Source organism: Aptenodytes patagonicus, chromosome 7 (assembly GCF_965638725.1).
Source record: "Aptenodytes patagonicus chromosome 7, bAptPat1.pri.cur, whole genome shotgun sequence".
Taxonomy (NCBI): domain Eukaryota; kingdom Metazoa; phylum Chordata; class Aves; order Sphenisciformes; family Spheniscidae; genus Aptenodytes; species Aptenodytes patagonicus.
In genome coordinates this window covers 68,229,963-68,251,011 of record NC_134955.1, presented here as the reverse complement: position 1 = coordinate 68,251,011, position 21,049 = coordinate 68,229,963, and the positions used below count along the sequence as shown (strand labels likewise).

The 21,049-nt window shown below is 45.4% G+C and overlaps 1 protein-coding gene across 4 annotated transcripts in view; it reads right to left on the bottom strand.

Moving 5' to 3' along the window:
• Positions 1-3,018: 3,018 nt before the first annotated feature.
• Positions 3,019-21,049, bottom strand: part of SLC35F4 (solute carrier family 35 member F4) — a 136,580-nt gene continuing 118,549 nt past the window's right edge. For 2 of the 4 annotated variants that reach the window (XM_076343454.1, XM_076343455.1), the window contains 5 exons: positions 15,271-15,490; positions 8,295-8,420; positions 6,866-7,058; positions 4,440-4,529; positions 3,019-3,438 (listed from right to left, as the gene is read on the bottom strand). In XM_076343454.1, coding sequence (XP_076199569.1) covers positions 3,197-3,438; positions 4,440-4,529; positions 6,866-7,058; positions 8,295-8,420; positions 15,271-15,490 — 871 coding nt within the window. In that variant the 3' untranslated portion in view covers positions 3,019-3,196. Of the gene's footprint in view, positions 3,439-4,439; positions 4,530-6,865; positions 7,059-8,294; positions 8,421-12,692; positions 12,700-15,270; positions 15,491-21,049 lie in introns of those variants that run through there. The other 2 variants (XM_076343456.1, XM_076343457.1) reach the window with 2 other exon arrangements.

Below are 21,049 nucleotides of genomic sequence, written 5' to 3'. Positions count from 1 at the left end.
AGCACCGCTGGAACGCATCCGGGAACGATGCAACTGAGGGATTAGGTACCTGCTTGCTTCTGGGGATCTGGGGCACTTGTGGCTACAGTGGGGGACATTGCCCAGAGCCGATAGCGGGAAGGATGCAGGAGCAAATCCCTCCTGCCCACCCACAGCAGGGGCTGGGGGGGAGCGAAGCGGTGGCAGAGAGGGGAAAGCCTTCTGCAGCCCCAGTTCAACCCTCGGCGCCGTTCGCTGTACAGGCAGCAACATGGGGGATGCTCGCTCCTAGCAGAAAGCTTGGGCTGGGTTAGACATTGTCTGTTAAGCCTGAGATGAGGTGGCTGCTGGGCTCAGAGCTGCACGTCTTTCCTGCCTGCAGAAATACAAGGGTGATCGCAGGTCCCTGGGGATGGGACATGCACAGGATCTGCTCGTAGAGAGTGACAGGCTAGCACAGTAACACGCTGTGCCCCTGGCCATGAAACATCTCAAGCAGGGGAAAACTGACTGAAAACACGGGGATTTCACATGATTCTCCCTGCTGAATACTCAGTGAGGTTCCTTGACAGATCCAGTCCCAGGCCTGAAGATGCTGCCATGAGACTGCTTGCCAAAATGTACTCATCGATGCATGCTAACTGGAAATGTTTGGTTTTCCCATGTGTTCAGTTTGGCAGAAGCTAAAATTTCAGTAAGACACATCTCTCAAACTATCTGTTAGTGTAAATGAAGGTATCAACTCCAAAATTGACTTGAGGTGGTGCCCAAGCTGCCATGTGCTATGTGCTCTCAGCCATATCGTCCCATCAGTATCTCATGTTCGATATAATTCACTTTTTTAGAATATTTTTAATGTCTAGCTCCTTTCGAAAGCAGCAGACGAGGAGCTGAGCCCGTCTTCTCAAATGCTAGAGGAGACTTTTTAAAAGACCGTGTGAGTGCGCGTACCCAAACCTTACACCTCTGGGTTTAGTGCAAAGGGGATGGTTGTTTGGGTTGGTTTCCACAGCCCTAATGCTGCAGTCGTGTGATGAAAGAGCCCCCAAGTTTGGGTGGTGGTGGTTTTTTTTTTTAAATATACGCAGGTATTTTGTTAGCTCTGCTGGTGCCAAGAACAGTTTAGACACGAACGTTAAAAGATAAAAACCATCAAATAGAAGAGAGTCAAAAAAAAAAAAAAAAGGTGCTTTTGTTATTATCTGCATGAATTGCCTTGTTTGCAGCGATACTAAGCCCTAATGGCCGTGGTGGCTGCCCGCCACCCTCCAGCCCCATCGCTGCCACCTCCGCCCCGGGACCAGCGATGCCCCGGGGCACTTCTCCAAACCATGGGGCGCTCCCGTGGGGCACCCTTGTGCATCAGTGCAGTACAAGGGCTGCGCTAGGACTCGCCAGCCAGGACGTGTTCGCAGAGGTGAGTTTGCAATCAGCCCCGAAATAAATCGTGGCTTTGTGCTGGGTGTGCTCTTGCTGTTATTTTAATAAGAAACAATCATTTCTATCATACAACTGGTATTATTACCAGCAAACACTTCCTTTCCCTATTTTTTTTTTTCCTGGCAGAAATACCATCAAAAAACCCTACTAGCTGCTAATCAAACTCACAAACTGTGGGCAGGGCAGTAGAGCTCAGCAAGCTGCGTTACTTTCCAGTCGCTTCTATTCTTCTTAAAAAGAAGAAAAAAAACCCGCTTCTGTCTGCATATCAGTCATCTTGCGTGGCTGATCCTAGGAATGCTGTAACAGAAAACAGCCATCCTAAATTACACAGTGACAGGCTTAGGGAAGGCACTGGGTGGGTTGGTTGGTTTGTTTTGGCTTGGAAAGACTTTTCATGGTGGAGGTTAAGAAAAATATTTGTTTGGCCCAAAGGAAAAGCTCTAGAAAATAGGAACTGACATTTCCCAGGGATGCTGGCGATCCGGGGTGTTCAGTCTCTCATGAGAAGCTTGTTGTTCAGCTGGGAGTGCAGCTTTTCTGGGAGAAAAAGAGATAAATAAGGCTATTTTTGGCTTTACTAAAGGCACCCTAAATCCAGCGCCACTGCTAGGAAGTTGGTGCTGGAAAGAGGCACAGCTCAGCGTGGCTGTGGGAGGGGTGCGGGGCTAGCACTGGATCCTGGTGCCTTTCGGGGGGGCGAAGCTATGGGTGGTTTCAGGTTTATAGGACGTTTGCAACTACGCGGTCACAGGCTGGAGCAGACCATGGGTGTCATGGGGGGGCGGGGGGGGGGGGGTGTCAGTTCTTTAGCAAAGGCTGGGACAAGGTGTGAAGCCAGCTAAGGGTGTAACAGCAGTCCTGGAGGCGAGGGTATGATCAACATCAGCTCAGTTACTCAGTTTGGGTGAATCCTACAAATCTACAATCCTAGCAAAACTAGTTGGAACTGTTTTAATTGGCAACAGCTCACGTAAACACGCTGTTCTCCTACGTTCAGCAACGGAATTCTCTCTTCCAACCGGACTGGGAGGCCAGGTTCCTCAGCAGTGCCTGCCCGTACCCTTGTCCCCACTGATGTCCTGGGTGTCGCGTGGGCTGGGACATCAGTACTGAGCCGTGGATTTCCACTGGCTGCAGGCACAGTACCCAATGGAGAGGAGACAAGCTTCCAGCGCCGCGTCTCCGGGCTAACAGCGCTGTAGCACGTCCAAGTTATGTGCGAAGTAGCTTTCATCACGTATTTCACAAGAATGTAATTTAATGAAAAATAGATGTTTTGCACATCACAGAATATTTATTCTGGTAATAATTCCCAATATCAACGTGAACATCGGCTTCTTTCAAAAATGCTGGGAGAGGTTTGAAATGGCTTTCCAAAACTACTACCTCACTGAAAGGTCACTTCATTGAAAGTAAGTCGACATGTTCAGTTTTGAGATTTAGCTGGAAATATCCAAGATTCGTATCCTTGAGAATGGCTCTACTTTTGCCAGCAAAAGGAGATAAACGATGTAGACTTGATCCATATTTTAAACCCACCAGTTCAGTAAGACACAAGCTTAAGTGGTTTTTATTACAAAACATTTTATTGTAGTTATTTACACCCGTTCCTTGATCAGTGTATAAATGTAAACATTTATTATAGATCTATTTCTCTTATCTTACAGTTCATCCCCAGTTCAGAGTAAATGTCATTTTTAAGCATACAAGTAGTGAGGAAATTTAAGCTATATTCACAGAATATACATCCGCGTGCAGTTAAAGTCCACCAGCCCTAAGCTAGTGGTATAGACACTGTCCCATTAGCTCTACTTCTGCTTCTCGTGTGTACGCTGGAGTCTGTGATATCGTCGGCATGATCCTCACTTTTCTTCTCTTTCAAGCTGTTGATGAACCTCAGGGTTATTTCATCCCATTCCTCAGGGAGCAGCATCAGCAGAAACCCAATGCAAATGATGATGGTGGCTCCCAACCTCACTACGCTGAAGATCATTTTGTGCTTCAACAGATCCACAGCTGTGAAGAAGAAACAACGATGCCGTCAAAACTGCAGCAGGATTATCTACAGCATCAGACCAGCCTGGCACATCTCCATAACCTGCGTGTTGCACTATGGCTGTGATACTGGCCACGTCGCTCTCAGTCCTCTGGAGTGACCAGCTCCTTGAGTTCAGAGGAGTGCTTTGACCTGAGAGCCTGGTACTGGAAGCGCCACGACTCCTCACTGCCTTCATGCAGGCTCTGAGGAAGCCTTGTAGGGCCGGTCTGAGCCTCAAGGTTTCCATTTCTGCTCTGAGAGGGAAGGTACTTTATGGTAACTCTTTATCTACAGCAGGTTGCATCAGCATAATGTTTCCTTGGGCTGCATGGACCAGTGATGGGGGGAGGGCAGCATGCAGGTCAGAAAGCTGGAGTCGATGCCTCCAGACCCAGCCTCCCAACTCCACAACCAGCAACAACAGCACATCTGAGCCCTTCAGCAGCCTCTTACAGGTACTGACTGTTTCACAGCTCTGACCTGCGTTCCCTTAAAAACAGACATTTCTTTGAAAACATGCTCAAATACCTGGAGTGGTGAGGTTAAGAGGGAGGAGGAGACTGGAATAGCGACAGGGGCTATTCAACAAGATAGGACTCTGGAGTAAACTTCCACATGTACACCCTGCCCTGCTGCTGCGTGGCAAGTCACCAGCACAGTGCTGAGCCGCAGCAGCAGCATGCTGACCCCGCCAGGTCTCAGCAACCAGCTTTGGGCTGCTGGCTGGGGATCAGCCTGCCCCCTCCTCTGCGTGGTATGGACGCATGCCGTCACTCCCAGAGAAAGGAGGCAAGACAAAAACAAAGGCTTTCACCAACTGGAACACCCACCATCACCAGGAGCATTCGTGGAAGCTGAAGGAGACTGAGCTGCTTTTGAAATATGTGACAACAGATTTTGACTATTTAGACAACAAACTGCTTCTGCTGTCTGCATGCCTGTGTGCTTATCTTTCCACCAACAACCATGGTACTTGTACCTGCATTTCCAGGGACGCTGAGCACCGTGCCGATAGAGATCAGAATGGGGTATGTAAGCACGACACCAACGTTAACCAGAATATTGAAAGCTAGGGAAAACCAGAGAAAATAATACATGATTATGGGGAAAAACACTAAAGTGAGACTTTTCTCCCCCACCTTGACCCTACAAGTATGATATATGCTCAGTATGCACACCACAATTATGTAGTTGTCACAAAGTGATTGATTTTTATTTTTTTATATATGAGTGTGAAATGAGGGGAAGTTCTGCATGGGGGAAGAGGAAGAGCTGTACGTCCTTTCACAAACTGTAATACTAAGGTTATCGCACTCTTATTTCACAGCTTTGTCCAAGCTTTAATCAGATATCAATAACCTAGTTTTGCTGCCATAAGCCATCCGTTCTCCTCCTACCAGAAGGATGGTGATCCCAGCTTCCCCTCTCGGCTGAGTCTGTGTTGTGCTTGCCTTGTACCTTTAGGGAAGTGATGGTGCCCCTGTACTCGGCGCTGGTGAGGCCGCACCTCGAATACTGTGTTCAGTTTTGGGCCCCTCACTACAAGAAGGACGTCGAGGTGCTGGAGCGTGTCCAGAGAAGGGCAACGAGGCTGGTGAGGGGTCTGGAGAACAAGTCTGATGAGGAGCGGCTGAGGGAACTGGGGTTGTTTAGCCTGGAGAAGAGGAGGCTGAGGGGAGACCTCATCGCTCTCTACAACTCCCTGAAAGGAGGTTGTAGCGAGGTGGGGGTCGGTCTCTTCTCCCAAGTAACAAGCGATAGGACGAGAGGAAATGGCCTCAAGTTGTGCCAGGGGAGGTTTAGATTGGACATGAGGAAAAATGTCTTTCCTGAAAGAGTGGTTAAACATTGGAACAGGCTGCCCAGGGCAGTGGTTGAGTCCCCATCCCTGGAGGTATTTAAAAGACGTGTAGATGAGGCGCTTAGGGACATGGTTTAGTGGGCATGGTGGTGTTGGGTCAACGGTTGGACTCGATGATCTTAGAGGTCTCTTCCAACCTTAATGATTCTATGATTCTGTGATTCTATGATTCTTAGTAGGACATTTCACTGACGAAAGGCCCCACACCCCTCTAGCTGCACCACACACCAAAGGTGATAGCAGCAGGAACTCATACTCTAAAGGACACTAAATACAATTAGCCGATGAAGTTAACTGTGAACTAAGCAGACTGGAGTGAGACCATGGTCTTGCTGCCATGTTGAAGGCAAAAGGAAAGCTGACAGAAGTATAGTTAATTAGTTCAACAACTTTAATTTATGGGTTGGGGTTTTTTTATGTGACAGCATTCCCAGCCAGCTCCTTATTCCTTGAGAGATCAAAAGCAAAATGCAAAAACTTCCCTTTCATACTATTCCCTAGGGTGCTCCTCTAGCTCTTGCAGCTGGAGCTGGTGCTGTGTGCTGTGGCAGGACCCCAGGTATCCCCAGGTATCCCCCCCGATCACCAACCGCCCAGTCCTGCTGGTGAGTCCCCTACGTAAAAGGAGCAAATTTGTCTGCTCCGCAAGGTTGTTCCCTCCTGGCTGGGATTATACACTTGGGTAGGTCTCTGGGTGGTAAGTTATCCCTACTTTTTGTCCCTTAGGTGCTCACAGAGCAGCTGCAATTCAGGTTAGAGCAATTTCAAGGTGCTCACAGCACCTCAGCTGTCAGCCCAACTATGTCTCAGGATGGGCTATGTATGGGGCAATGACATCCTCTTTGTTTCCATTTAATATACTTGTAGTGGAGACAAAAACCTCTTCAATTATGAAATAATAGAGACTTGACTAAGGAAAGGATGTTGTTATATCTGGAAATTAAAATGCCCCTGGGCTGAATCCAACAGCTATTCTGCCTGGCTAGAGGATAGCAATTGTGGCTGTGAGAGAGGGAGCGTTGCGGAAGAGCGGAGGGGAGGTGAAGATCGCAGGAGAAGAAACAGCACCAGTGTTTGCAGCCTAACGCAAAGCTGTGCAAGCTCTGCCCAGAGCCCTGCAGCACCCACAGAAAGTTGCCCCAGCGCTGTGGGCCCCGTGCCAGTGGACACACACGTCACAGAGCATGCCAGGAACTACTGTGTACACGCAGCTCTTCGAAATTGGATTTATAGCAATCAAGCTGTGCCAGAGACAGGGAAATACCAATGAAACTAGGGTAGGAATGTAAAGATGAAAACTGGACAATTAGTATGACTGCTTCATGTTTATTTTCTGCTATTAATATTAGTATTAAGGCTTCTTATGAAGAATATGAACCATTTCTCAAGGAGTACCTGTTTGCACTGGGATCAGATTTAATCTGTGAGAGAGCTCTGCTGCTTAAGGGGGCGGAGGGGAATTGTTTGTGTCTGAGGCTAATTGTATATGGGGTGGGGCGGAGGGAGAAGAGCTAGAAAAATAAGTAAATTTTTTTATCACATACCTAACCAGAGGCCGGCTACTCCACACAGGTAACCCCACGGCACAGCAGAGAAGGGGGACCAGTACTCCACTTTTGTAAAATACAGTATGATCGGGGTAACAGAGATGAAAATTAAATTGAAGAAGCCCAGGGTAGAAACAAAATGAGCCGCCTCCCCAAAGTTTGCACTTCCAAGAAACATTTTGAACAAAACCTGCAAAGGAGAGGAGAGAAGAGGGTTTTAGACTTCATGCCTGTCATGGGAAGCAAAGTTCTCCTGCAGAGAGTCCTCCAATCCCTTGGGGAGAGTGGAACACAGGGACAGCCCTGACCAGGACAGCGTGCCACAAACCAGCCCTTTGCTACAGAACTTTTGCAAGGGACGCTTTGGTCTGATTTCTGCCCTTTCCTGCATTTTAGCACAGAGGGGATACCATGTTATTTTAGTGAGGATGGTTGCATCTGTGCAACAAAGTTTAATACAAAATGCCATGAGGACCGAGTGTAACTAAGAACCCGAAGACAACACTGTTCATGCAATGAAAGTTACAGGATTTGGGCTGTACTTGGCACTGTTACGAGCCCAGTGGCTTCCACAGTGTAAACCTGCTGTGAGAGGAAAGCCCAGCCTGGAGGGACTTGCTTCAGGTTCGCGGGTAGCCCTAGCCTCGTGGAGGACTTGTCCTGCACGAGCCTAAATTAATGCACTTCGAGTGACTTGTGAATGGTCACGACATATTTATCAGCGAGACAACCAAAGTCTAAAGCCAGGAGGCAACTTCTCATCCCACTACAACCAAATCCAAACTTCTGCTCCTCTTTACACACATTTCACCCTCCCTGAGCCGACAATAAATACAGCCACCTTTAGCCCAACCTGTTTCTAACTCAGACACGTCCCTGCCTTCTTCATCCCTCACCTTCAAGAGCAGCTACTACTTTCAAGCTGGGGGCAAAGCCCTGCGTGTCTCTAATGCATCGCCTGCACCAGGCACGCACAGGGGCTCCAAGCCCAGCACGAGCGAAGAATACGCAAGAGAGCTGCAGTGCAGACCAGGGATGAGCCATCCGTCCCTGCTCAGGGAAAGCAGCACTATCTGCATTCAGGCTCTCCTCCCTGCTGCATATGGCAAGCCCCTTCGAAACAGTGTCGATAAACTGCGGTGGCAGGAAATGATTAAAACATGATCCTAAACTCCTTGCAGCACAGTAAAGGAGATTTCATTAAAGGCTCATAAAGCAAAGTCATTCTGAACATTTGGCAGCTAACAACTAATTACCTTCATAGTAGATTTCCTGACATCGTGACATTGCCTGGTCACAGTATGAATGATGCAGGAGGGATGAATAAAATAAAACGTTTATTTTATAGTGATTCGCTTTGTACTCATGCATTTTTAACATCCAATGTTAAAGAATATAAGAATACTAATAAACAGTTATGACCTACCTTATACAATGCAGATGTAGAGGCTGATCCAACAGCATATGCTACCCCAATAATTGAATCACCCTGGAAACCATCTGCGTATGCCATCATTACGATTCCTGTGATTGCCATTATTGCTGCAACTATCTGCACAGACAAAGCAAAGCAATGTAAAGCTCAGTGCAATTTCATTACACAGAAAGAGATTATCACTGCGTGAGGTTTTAATGAGTGTTACTAGCTACTTTCTCTGACTTGAAGCTTTCTTGCTTTCCCTTAAATAGGGAAAATTATGTACGGTTGGGAGAGATGTAAAACATAATGAAAATGTATGCACTTATAGTGATATGGATCTATAGCTTTGCAAATTCTCCTGGGACCTACTGACAGAACATCCATTGTTAAGTATTTTATAAGATAAACATCCACTTTGGAGATATGACTCCAAGATCAAGAAATTTTAAGACATTATGCTCTACTATACAACAAGAGAAATATTTAGCAACGCCACCAATTTGACTTGAAATGCAAACATTTAGATGGCCAACCTTCCTGGACATCAGTCCAGGAGAATGACCCCTGTATTGCGGAATACCAGTGTACCACTGGGAGCTCTTCCAGGCTGCTCCGGCTGTGCATGGTATTTCCTAACAGCCCTGCCAGCTTTCTTGGACAGACATGACCAAATTTCTTTATGAAGCCTTTACCTTTGTGCTTAGGTTTTTGGCCTCATTTGAAAACGCCAGAGAGCGCTTCTAAGGAGCTTCAAAGAAAAAGAACAGAAATAATTAACTACACCTTATCTGAAATCCTGGGTCTTGACTCGAAGGACCTTAAGGAAGTGGTAGGGATCCCAACATGTTTTATTCTTTGAAAAACTCCCCCTCTTTACCTAATTGCCTTCAGCAGGTAAATACGCAGCCTGAATTTCAAAGACAATGAATACCTAGCTTCCATGGACTGCAGAGGAAAACGTGTTTCCTCAGACCTGTGGAAAATCACAGCCCCATTTCTGAAAGATAGAGTTTTTTTATAGAGATTTTTTTTAAAATTAGTATTACATTAAACATTTCATCATTATAAAAAGGCTGTTCAAGTACTAGAGCTGGGTGTAGAGCAGATGATGCACAAATGCACATACCCAAAGCTGGCTGTTACAGAATCAGCAGCAACATTTAAGGTTCAGACCCTGTTTTCTATTCCCAGATATCCATTAAATCACACAGCTCCCCAGTGCATAGGCAAGGCAGGCTCTCCCCCTTCATACAAAGGAAGAAACTAATGTGGGTCACCTCGACAGCGTTAACCTCTACAAACACTGCCACACCGACTGGCTCCTGAACAAAACTGCTGAGCCAGGCAGGGCTTTTCACCTTCTTGCTCCTGCAGCCCTGGTACAACTCCTGAGCCAACACCAATGTGAGATGGACACTTGCTTCCTGGAAAACCTCATTAAACTTTGTTTAAGAAATATTTACTACTAGACAAACCTAAGCGTCACACCACAGACTTTAAAGGCATCTTAGCCAAATCTTGTGCCCTTTTGCAGAGAAGCCTGACTTTCAGATCTCACACGGTTTTACCAAGAGTCCCAGAAAACCCACTGATACTCATACCAAGCAGATGCGAGTCAGACTGAGGCAACAAGCACAAAAATCCCACAGAACAATTTCAACAGAGCCAGTCAGTAGAGCAAAACCATGTTTCAAGGGACACACGGGACAGGGACACATGCCTGACTCAGGTAAAGGTGTCCACACATAGGGGACAATGGGGAACCAAGAATCAACTCCCAGGGTGGAGCCAATCTCCGAGACTACAGGTAAAAATCTTAGTGCTCCTAAATCCCATAGGTATCTAGGCCAACATCTTCATGGGGGAACTCATCTCCTGGGTGCAGCTTTAAGTACTTCCCTCTCACCATTAGCCCTATTTTACCAGTAACTGAGGCACAGGTACCTCCCTTGCATTGCAGTCGCAGTGCCGAAGGCAGAGTCATAAACCACAGTGCATGTCTATATCCCACCTTACTTCCATTGAAAACATCCAAGCTCCAAGATACAGTTCAACAAAGCTGCCCAGCTGTCACCTAAACCTGAAGATACCATTGATAACTCCAAATTCACCATGAAATGGCACTTGAAATCCAGGTCCCCCAACTTAATGACAAGGGCTGGAGTGACATATGTACTCACAGTCTCTCAGGTGTAATGCAATGGTTCGATGAGACCTGGAAGGGCTTTAGAAAGAGGGGACCAGACGGCTTCCCTCCCCTCCTTCCCAGAATAACACATCCCAGCAGTCAGGCCATCCCGGGAGGAGAGCTTGAGTGCCTTCATCCAGAGGAGGGACATGGATCCAAGACTGCCATCTCTGGACTTAGGGCTCTCACCGGCGAGATGCTGAGGAGGACAGGGGAGCATGTTGCATTTTCCAGTGCCTAAATTGGAATCTGGCCTTCACTCCTTAAGTGAGCTGGGGTGCTGGAAGACATCACCCTCTGCTGTTCACCCTGCTGAAAAGTCAGGGCACATGTGGCACAGGACGCATGTACCATCACCCAAGATGCAGCAATGCTTATTTTGATCCCTGATCTTACATCTACCCAAGGACCTGTGAGCAAAACAAAGTTAAATTCTCTTAGAAGAAGGAGTTTCAGTCCCGTTCAGCGGGAGCGGTCCCTACAGAGCTTCTCCCTCCTACCTTTGGTTTAGTGAGTAGTTTCTTAGTAATATAATTGTGTAATACTGCTCTTCTCCTTACAGCTTATCCTACGATACAAATACCACAGAAGTCCAGCCTTGAAGCAACGCAGAATTACACTCAGGACCTCTCAGGCATCAGCATGGCCCCTCCTATCAGTTTCCAGAAGCCCCCCCTTGCCCTGCTACACTGCCTGGCAGGTTTCATCTTAGGCTGCACTACACATCTTGCCCTGCACATAAATTCAGATGTAGCATTTCAGCTGTCAGCTGGAATATTTCAGCTGTAATATTTCAAGCAATATCTCCCACAAGGCAAAACAGAAAAGTCCAATGTAGTTATCCCCTTCTTCAAAGGGAAAGGATCAAGATTTAACTCTTACTGCACTCACTGCTCAGACCCAGCAAGTGAGTCCTTTCCTTGTATTAGTGGAAATGAGTAGATCCATCACCCCCAATAGGAGATTCTTCCTATTGGGAAAAACATCTTCCCAGTCTGACTACACCAAATTCAGAGAGCCAGGTTCCTCATTTAGTCAAATATTTAGAAAGCCACGCACTTGTTTTTCCTGAAACAACTGAAATGATGGACATATAAGGAGCATCATCTCATGAGACATGAGATAAATAAGACCTGACACTGGAAAACAGTGAGAACATTATTTAAGTTAAGTTTCACGTTCAAAGCTCTTTCTGCAAATCATACACCATTGCATTAGCACAGTTGACCTCTGCCTCGCAATTGTCATGGGTTTGCTTTAGAAACCTGAGAGCACATCCTGCAGGCTTCTGTAAGCTGACAAGAAGCAGCAAGGTCACAGTGAAGTGAAGCTGGTTGTTGTAACTGACAGCTCGTTAAACAAGGCTTTTAATTAACAGAAGAGGGTAGTAACTTTCTTTTGGAGCCTCCTAGGTAAGCAATGAAATTAGTCTGCCTCTTTTTTTTTTCCTCTCCTTTTTCTTTTTTCCCTTGGAAGAGATCGAGGCCAACCAACATTTTACGCAGGAGCATTTTTTTTCCATGTGGAGCACAGCAGTAAATGAGGTGCTGTAATAAAGAAACCTGCCTCCAGACAACAGACAACCTTTTTGGGGGGAAAAATGTCCCCAAACCACTCCGTACCTACCTAATAAGCATTAATTCAACTTCACAGATGAAACACAACCAAGGGCTCAAACATGCAAACTTTTAAGCACATGGCTAAATCTAAGCAACACAAGCCAACAGAACTACTCAAATCAAATACATGAAGTCTTTTAAATATTTGTGCTTGCTCTGAGCCAAAGCTGTCTGGACTTCCAGAAGTCCCAGTGTAACATGGATACATTATTAATTTGTGAGATATTCAGAAATGTCCAAGCAAAGAAGATTATGGTGCAGGCAGGGATTGTGCTATGTTTCCTTGTGCAGGGCAGTAGGTACTCAAGGTACCTAAGGTCTACCTGCACTACTTTTATAGGTAAATAGCTATATAGTCATTGCTGTCTATGTCCTTCTCATATGAATACTCTTTCTCCAGCTGGTGTTCTTCTCTCTCAGGTTGGGTGCAAGCTCCTTCCCACGCTACAGCATCACTGCTGAGGGCACGTGGCTCTCATTGCACAATGCACACTCCGGGTAGCTCAAATGCAGCCAGCGCAGCTGGACCTCTCCATGGAGCCCCCGGCAGCACTTCTACAGCTAGTCAACACTTCCACGGGCAAGATTATGCCGTACCATAAGGTGGCCATCAAGACAGGTTTGTCTTTAGAAAGTCCATCTGAAAATCCAGCCCCCCAGCCTGGCCGGCAGCTGCTTTCTGGGGTGTGCAGGAGCGGTGTGCCGGCACACAGCCGTCAGGCAGCCGGCCACTTGGAGACAGTTTGGAGACTGCCTGCAGCAACACCAGGCGGGCAGGGAGCTGGCGATGCTGGAAAACTGCTGCAGAGCCACTGAGATGGCTGCTGGTTCTCAAGCCCAGGCGGATGAAAGCTGTCTCGGGTACACAGGCGCCCGCTGCATCCCCACCTCTGACGCGCCGCAGCCATGCCCGATGGCTCTGAAGCTCTGAAAGAGCTGCTAGGAGCTGAGCTCCTTTGAAAAACTGGCTGTGCTCCTGGGTGCCGAGTGCTTTTGCAAAAACACTGGCTCAGAGTATATGATTAAGCCCTTATTTCTTTTCATCCCCTTACTGTCCAAATAACCTAATTACACTTGCTTTCTGAGAGGCTGGGGGGGTGAAAGCAGTACAGGCAGTCAAAGCACAAAAGGCTGGGTCCGCGCTGCTTAGTTGTATTTTAGTTCTCAAACACTCTCCTCCGTGGTTATTAACATCATTAAGTGTTATTCTGGCAGGAGGGCTGCTAGAAAATGCTGCTAATTACCTTTCCAGCACTGTGCATCCAGAATCTGCCAGTTAGCAGCAAAACCAGTTTTATGTGCAGGATTTGCTGTTCACTTCTTCTGCCAGGTTCTTCTTGTGCAAACCTCACGATGTTTACAGCATTAATACTAATGCATATTTATAGCAACTTTTTTTTTAGTCAGTGAAAAATAACTAATAACTGAAAATAGCTTTAGTATTTCTCATCTAGGTTTCTTTAAGAGAGTAGGCTAGGAAAATACAATAGCTGTGTTTACTCTTCTAGAAAAAGGTTGCTTTTAGACAAAAATTAGCTTACAGGGATCAAAATTTCCTCTTTTTTCAGCTAGACTCAGTATCATCTTACACAAGTGAGTAATAACAGCTGGAAGCTGAGATGATCAAGGGCCAGAGGAGTGAACTACAGCCTCAGAAATTACCGTTCCTGCTGATTTCTGTAGGGAAGAACTGAGGATTTCAAACCCTGCTTAGTTAGTCACCAGCAGGCTGAGGGTAGGTCACATTCACCTGATGCTTCTATATTTTAAATTGTATATGAAATAGATAATACAGGTGTCTGGCTTTAGCACTGCAAGATGAAATGTCCGCGTCCTCACCTTCAAGGGCACTATGGCTGAGGTCTGTGAAACACGGGTTCACCTCCTCAACTTTGCCTGGTCTGGACAGACCCTCCACTGAGCCAGTCCAACAAAACCCTCCTGGTAGATCCCTACCCAAGAGCTCACTTGTGTGGTGGCACACATGTCTTGAAGTGCTCAGGCTCCAGGCCATTGCTAATTACCCAGCCAGCCCTGTCTCACCGGGAAATTAGAGGAACCGTTTTACTTTAAACAATTTCCTCTTCCATTCCCAAACCCCAAGCACAGTGCTCTCTTCAGCGTGCTGGTGTCTGTTCCAAGAGCTAGATCAGATGCCTGTGAAACAGGATGCCTTTCCCTTTCATTTCTGAACCCTTCTATCACATTATCAATCGAAAAAAGCCGCTGCCCTCATTTTTTTAAAAACGAACCGACTCAGATGAGTGTCCTGATCCATCACGCTTTCCATGGCACTTAGATCCAACTGCTGGTGGCCCCTTCTGGTCAGAGGCATCACACCTGGCCCCAACCGGTCCCTAATGAAGTTCAAGGCTCTTGATAGTCCAATCAGCATTGTAACACGACCATTAGGCCTTGAGCCATTTCAACGGGGGAATCTGTATCAGCAGAACTGGCAGAAGGCCTAGCTACTCCTTAGCCAAGGTATAAAGTCAACAGTTTAAATTGCTGCATATTAGGAGATTTGTGTATGTGAAATTACAGGAAACATGCTTGCTTGTTATGAAATCATTATGAAATTACAGGAAACATCCAGGTGCACATCATTTTGCTCGAGTTTTTTTTTTTCTTTGTGCAGGGTATACATTACTGCCAGTGAGTCCCAGAACACTTTAGTGCAAAATACACCTTCATGCAAAACAGTTGCTGTCCCTTTTAATCTATATTTGGCACATGCGTATGCATTTATGTGTATGTAAAATAGGGTGGCATAAGAAAAAAACATTACATATTGAAAACAGCTATCTACCCAAACAAGGAATAAAATTGCTTTGGTTAGAACGTAAGCATTCATCACTATGTTTAAAATAAAATTAATTGACTGTACGTCAGCACTGTAACCCAAGACAGAATAGGTTTATATGAACTGGAAGTCCTCCTATTCTAATTACACTTAGCTGTAATAGCTTCTTGAAATTCCCACATCATATTACCTCTGGAGTCTTGAGATCTATAAGTGATCTTCAGGCTTAAGTTTGCATCATAAAATTAAATGAGAAATGTTTTCATGGTATATACATACCATAATGCGGCAGTACTATGGCAGCACAACAGCTTATGGATTTAAGGGCAATTATGAAAACAAGACAGAGTTGAAAATCAGGCATGTCATTACCCTTGCTCCCATGAACCTGTCTTTCAGCACAATCCAAGAAAGCAAGAAGACAAAAGCTTTGTTACAACAGAATAGGGCAGAGACGTCTGTGGCTGTCAGCTTCTTTAAAGCCAGTAAATACAGGTAGTTAGTCAAAGTCCACAGAATAGAAAAGGGAGCAGTCCTTTTAAGAAAGAGTTTCAGCGTCAGACCATCTTCACCAAAAATCCGACTGCATTCCCTATGAAAAGAAAAGAGTTTAAAACTCAGCTACGATTTTCCTCAGCATTCACTCCAGCACAACAAACATTCATTAGACTTTTATCGCATTCAATTAAGAGCTTTTCCTAACTACTCCGCACACCCATAAGAATCTATTGTTTAATTCACATAGAGAAAATAACCTTCGATCTTAAAACATCAATTTCGCAAATAGAAAAGAAGTAACTTACCTGAAATAATCACAGTCTACGCAACAATAATCCCAGGGACTCATACACAGAAATGAAGGTTATCTATAATGCACCGACAGTTCTCAGACTCTGCCTTCGAGGCCATGAACAGAGGGATTATAACTGCATTTTTTTCTCTGTAGCTTGACAATTTTTTCTTGCTTTGCTCCAAAACCTGTTTTTATTCTTATTGAAATATATTGTCACGTATGGCCAAGTAAGCTTTAAGAATTGCCTAAAGATACTCAAAAATACTGCCAGACATATCACCACGGTGGGAAAGTGAGCCACCAGCCAGTGGGACTGAGCCAGTCAAACAAGCGTGTAAGAAAAGGAAGGCAAGGGGAGGGAAGGGTATTTAACAGCTTTATTTTATTATACAGTAAAAAGTTGTGTTCGCTTAGAGACATTTCCTTGTGGATTAAATTGCAAACAAAATGTCTAGCTTCCCAAACACTGTGTCACACACAACTTAAGTGAGCTGTTTGCTTCTTAGGATTTCATGAAAGGGAAGGGTCAGCTCAGAAGACACTGCTTTTGGGGACAGCACTCCTATGCAAAGTGGTACCTGCATGGGCTAAGGGGAGACCGAGTACTCAAGCATGCAGCTTGATAAAGGCACATCACTGCATCCCTCCTGAAACATCTCTACCTTTCCCAAATTGGGAAGGACGTTTTTTAGCAACCCCACTGTCTGCATTCTTGGTTAAAGGTATTCCTCAAGATACTCCCAGTACGCTTCATTTCTTGACACGGCAGGCTCTCTGACATGTCTATTTAAAACATGAGAGGTCCCACAAGTGAATGCTTCATACAACCGAAACACCAATGGAGTGAACCAAGGTACCATCAATCTGCAAAACATCTTTACGAGGCAACATTAAGGGACTAATCTAAATGCCATGAGGCCTCCAGGCCCCAAAATATTCATTTGGAAGATTGCTAAAACACTAATTATGTAGAACTAATTAGTAACTTCAAAGATTGCACTGCAATGTGAAGTCAAAAACACTTGTTATTTGCGGGGGTGGCGGTGTAATAATTATCCTGATTTGGCTTTGCCTTTAAAGACAGAATTGTTTTCAGGTTTCCTAAACAATTTTTAGTAATTCTGGGGAATTCTGCTGTTAAAAATATTGCAGTTTTTTACTACTAAGAATGGAAACCATGAGTCTCGTTTTGAGGAAAGTAGAATAATAACATCTATGTAATACATGAGAGCAGCTATGTCTTAACCTAAATGATTCTATGATTCTACTTAATAACCATTCATTTCCTGCTGCCACTGGGGTACAAAGCAGTCATTTTTGGTAATAATAAATTCCTTTCTCGAACTCTGTGCCAGGGTGTCCAACAAGTTAACACTCAGGCAGGCAGATCTGCTAATTATCTCCTTCACTCTAGTTGACCCCGACATTCTCAGAAGTCATCCTGTTCTCCAAAGATGAGGGCAGAAATGTTACACATAGAAAGAGAATAGCTAGTGGTGTGTATCATTTATCTGAGATGCAAATCAAATACTCAGTGAAGCAAATAAATTAATGCTTGACTGTAGGCTTTTGTATCACTGATTGCAACAGGAGTTAAAGGTGATGAGTTTCCTTGTGTGAGAATGGACTCACTGCTAGCACAGACCTGAATGTTCGTTGACATGCAGATATAGCAGTTTACATTTAAAAGATGTTTTTCTTCCCTTGAAACTTAGGTGGATGCAGAGGGTGATTCTGAGCTCAGACTACATCTCACTTCAAGACAGGTGGCCTCTGACCTGGATGCACTGCGGCTGTGTCACCATTACATGACACCAGAGCCAGGATGCCCCATCTCCTGGCCAGAACAGATCTGCATTGCGAACTACAGACCTGTACGGAGCCTGCTCTCTCCAACCCAGTGGGAATTCTGCCATCGGTTTTGATGCACAATTGGATCGTTACACGGTTGTAAATCCAACCTGTCTCAGAAGCTGTCAGGATCTGTCTTAGAGGAAACAAGCTTGTGCTGTGTTAAAACAAGAGAGAAAGGTGCTTGGGCTGCTTACAGTAATGCAGGGCACAGTTAAGTACCCCAGTGCTACGCTGAGAGCGTACAAAGGCAACAGCAAAACCATCCAACTCGTCACGCTGGTGGAGCCTGCAAGGCAGCAGGAAAAGCTCTTCTACAAATGTGCCATGGGAAATTACACTCCTGTCATCCATCGTGGCCTCCCACTGCCAGGGAGATGCTGGGAATAAGTCTGGCGCTTCTGCTCCTCCATCCATGAGGAGAGTGGGTGGCTTCCAAAGCCAAAAAGCAGGGGGGGGAGGGTGGTGAGGGGGGGATGCCAGAATGGGTCAGGTTTTGTTGTCCTGCAGATCTCTGGGATGTCTGCACACAGACAAACTCGGAGCAAGTCAGGAGGATGGAGTCTGAAGTGCCCTGACCATGAATCCTTGGAAGGAGGAAGCCTCAGTGATTATTGTATTATTCTGGGTTGGACTTTGTGCGCTGGTCAACTATTTGGGAGAGGCAGTTGTGGCAACGTTGCAAATGTCACTTATCTCTGAGTTCCCAGAAGCAGTAGGAGGGACGAGCACAGATTCACAGCTAGAAAAAGAAATCTGGAAACACTTCACAGGACCCTGGCAATGGACTGTTTAAGCAGATGGAAGAGCCTCCATCACACATAGCGGCATACAATGACCAGACAAAACAGGGTCCAGCGGTTCCTCACCTCTCAATTAAACATAATCAGCAAAGACTTGTGACAGGGTTGTGCTGAGCAAGACAGAGACCTGATGAATTCACCTCTGTGCCTAGGAGAACTCCATGAATAATGCTCAGCGAGTGAGGAGATAGGAAGAATACTTTATCTTCCCAGTCATGGCTACAGTAGATTGCCTCGGGCTTTGTGAGGGCTGGTTGCTCAGTGGTTAACTCAGCCTCTTTGGCATGCAACTAAAATTAACTTGCAGGAGTCATCACGACATGACAGTGATTAAAACCCTGGGCTCAGGAGAGATGGCTCCATGGATCCCTCCCCATACAGATAATATCTGTAGGCTGTTGACTTAAAGGCAGAGACATATCTAAGGGCAGCTGACCCTGAAACTATGACACAAACTATTTCCAAATGCATAAAAAGTCTATTTAAAACCTGCCCTCTAACATAAATAGCTCTTTTTATTTGCAGGTAGCCCTCAGCCATCAGCTCTGGGCAGTGTGCCATGCTCTCAGGAATTACAGCACCTCAGGCAGTCGTGTAGCTTTGCCTCTGGCACCCACTAAACAGCGTGCATCGCCTCTTAGTTATTCTGATGCCAGCCCCTGCAGAAGAATGGGTTTATTCACCCCTGACGCACAGCAGCCTTTGGAGTGTAATGCAGCAGCTGGTTTTAAAACAGCTTACAGAAAAAACAGAGCTAACAGACGCTATGTGGGGTAACGTGAATACGGCGAATGTAATTACATCACCTGGATAAAAACTTGGCGAGGCCATTAGTGACATTATGATAGCAAGAAGCACCACGGGACCTTTTGTGAGCACAAGTCGTTACTATGTGATTTGGTCCTTCTATCTAAATGATAGCATCTGCTGCAATAAAGTATCTTTCTGCTCCATTTCAGGAGACAGACATGGAACAGAGTAATGGTGGTTAAGAAACTGGTGAATTGGTTTCCAGGACTGACCGAGTCTGAATATTAAGAAAGAGCATGGCCAGCTGTATTTGTCTGCTCAAGAGCTGGAGCAAAAGGAAAGGGAATTGTGCGTGAACCTCTCACATAAGCAGTGTCTGACTTGGCGGGCAGCACCACGGGAATGCTGTCTCCCAACAGGAATGGTCCAAGGGAAGCCCTGGTTTTGTGCTGCTGGTCTTCCTCCTTACTGTTGAGCCATTCCGGGTTGGAGCAGCTTCAGGCAACAGAGATCCTCATCTCTCCTCTGAAAAGCCCTTTGCAGTGAAGATCTAGATTTGCAGTGCTATTCCATAAGTGGCTGAGGAAGCTGGACTGAGCTACTGCTGCAACATAGATGGAGAGATTTGTAGGTGACAAACTTGCAGATGACAGATGACAGCAAGTATCAGCTACCTATGGCTCTGTTTTTACTTCAAGTGATGCTCACATCTTGTTACCCTTCTTGCTAGAAAACCAACTCTTCCCAACATGTTCATATTTATTAAACCTGCACCTACCAACACTCTTCCTAGCCAGTGCCTCAAGGCTGCATAGCACCTGTAGGACTAACCTCAGCTAGTGGACATACTCTGGCAGAAAGCTGCTGAATGTCACAGTGTTTGTCCTTGAGAAGCCAAGACGGCGGATGGGGAGGCAAAATTTATTGACGTTGAAAATATCGTCCACCTATTCCAAATCATAACTCTATTAGGATCCTCCATCAAGTCTGTGGAGTGTCTTCTGCTGTGGTAAATCCTGGCAGGGTTAGATTTCCTATTGCTGAGCCTACTGAGCTTCAGATCATTTTATTCACCACTAATGCAAGGAAGTTTCAAGCTCTTTATGTGGGACGTACCTTTTATCTACAATACTGAGAGGATACCAAGAGCTGTGTCTTCTGCCTCAAGACAACCAAGGTACTTTACTGAAATGCAGCTGGGAAGTAATAACCATGAGTTAGTTTCTAAGACGACAAAATTTAATCTCTAAGGTAAAGTGTGAAAGGTAAGAAATACACAATTTACAATCTCAAAGGTTATAAACCTTTCAGAAAGCCAATCTAAAGTTGAAGATTGAGACTTCTATCCTTCCAAGTGGGATTTATTAAAGTAACAGTGGCTCTATACAGCTTTGCTAGCCTGGGGCAGCACTCTGCAAGTCACTCACATGATCACTGATCTCTGCCAAGACATCATAGACACTGTTTGTTCTGATCCACTGGGAATATCTGCTGGACAAAATGTCACATGTCTTTAAAGTTCCTAGTGAATAACTACATCCTCCAGAAACACAAAGACAAATCACCTCTGGACTCTGAGGCAGGCCTGGAATCACTACAGGATGGGCTTTATTGAGAAGAGTTAGCTACTCCACAGAAATAAAACCAGCAAATGAAGCAACAAGAAATCTTACAAAATCTAATAAAAAGCCTTGTAACGGGAACAACATCAAGAACACAAACCAAAGAATTATACAAACAGTTGATCTAGCTTTGACAATAACCCTGTTCTGGGTAGGAGGCAGTGTTAAATGACCTCCAAAGATCCTTTCTCAACTAAATCTGTCTATAACGCTCTGAATTTAAAAACTACAAATGATGCTTTTCAATTCTTTATATCATCAGAAAATCAAGTGCTCATCCTGAAGAGATGTCCATTTCCATACGCAAACTGAGAGTTGTAACACAGCGCAGA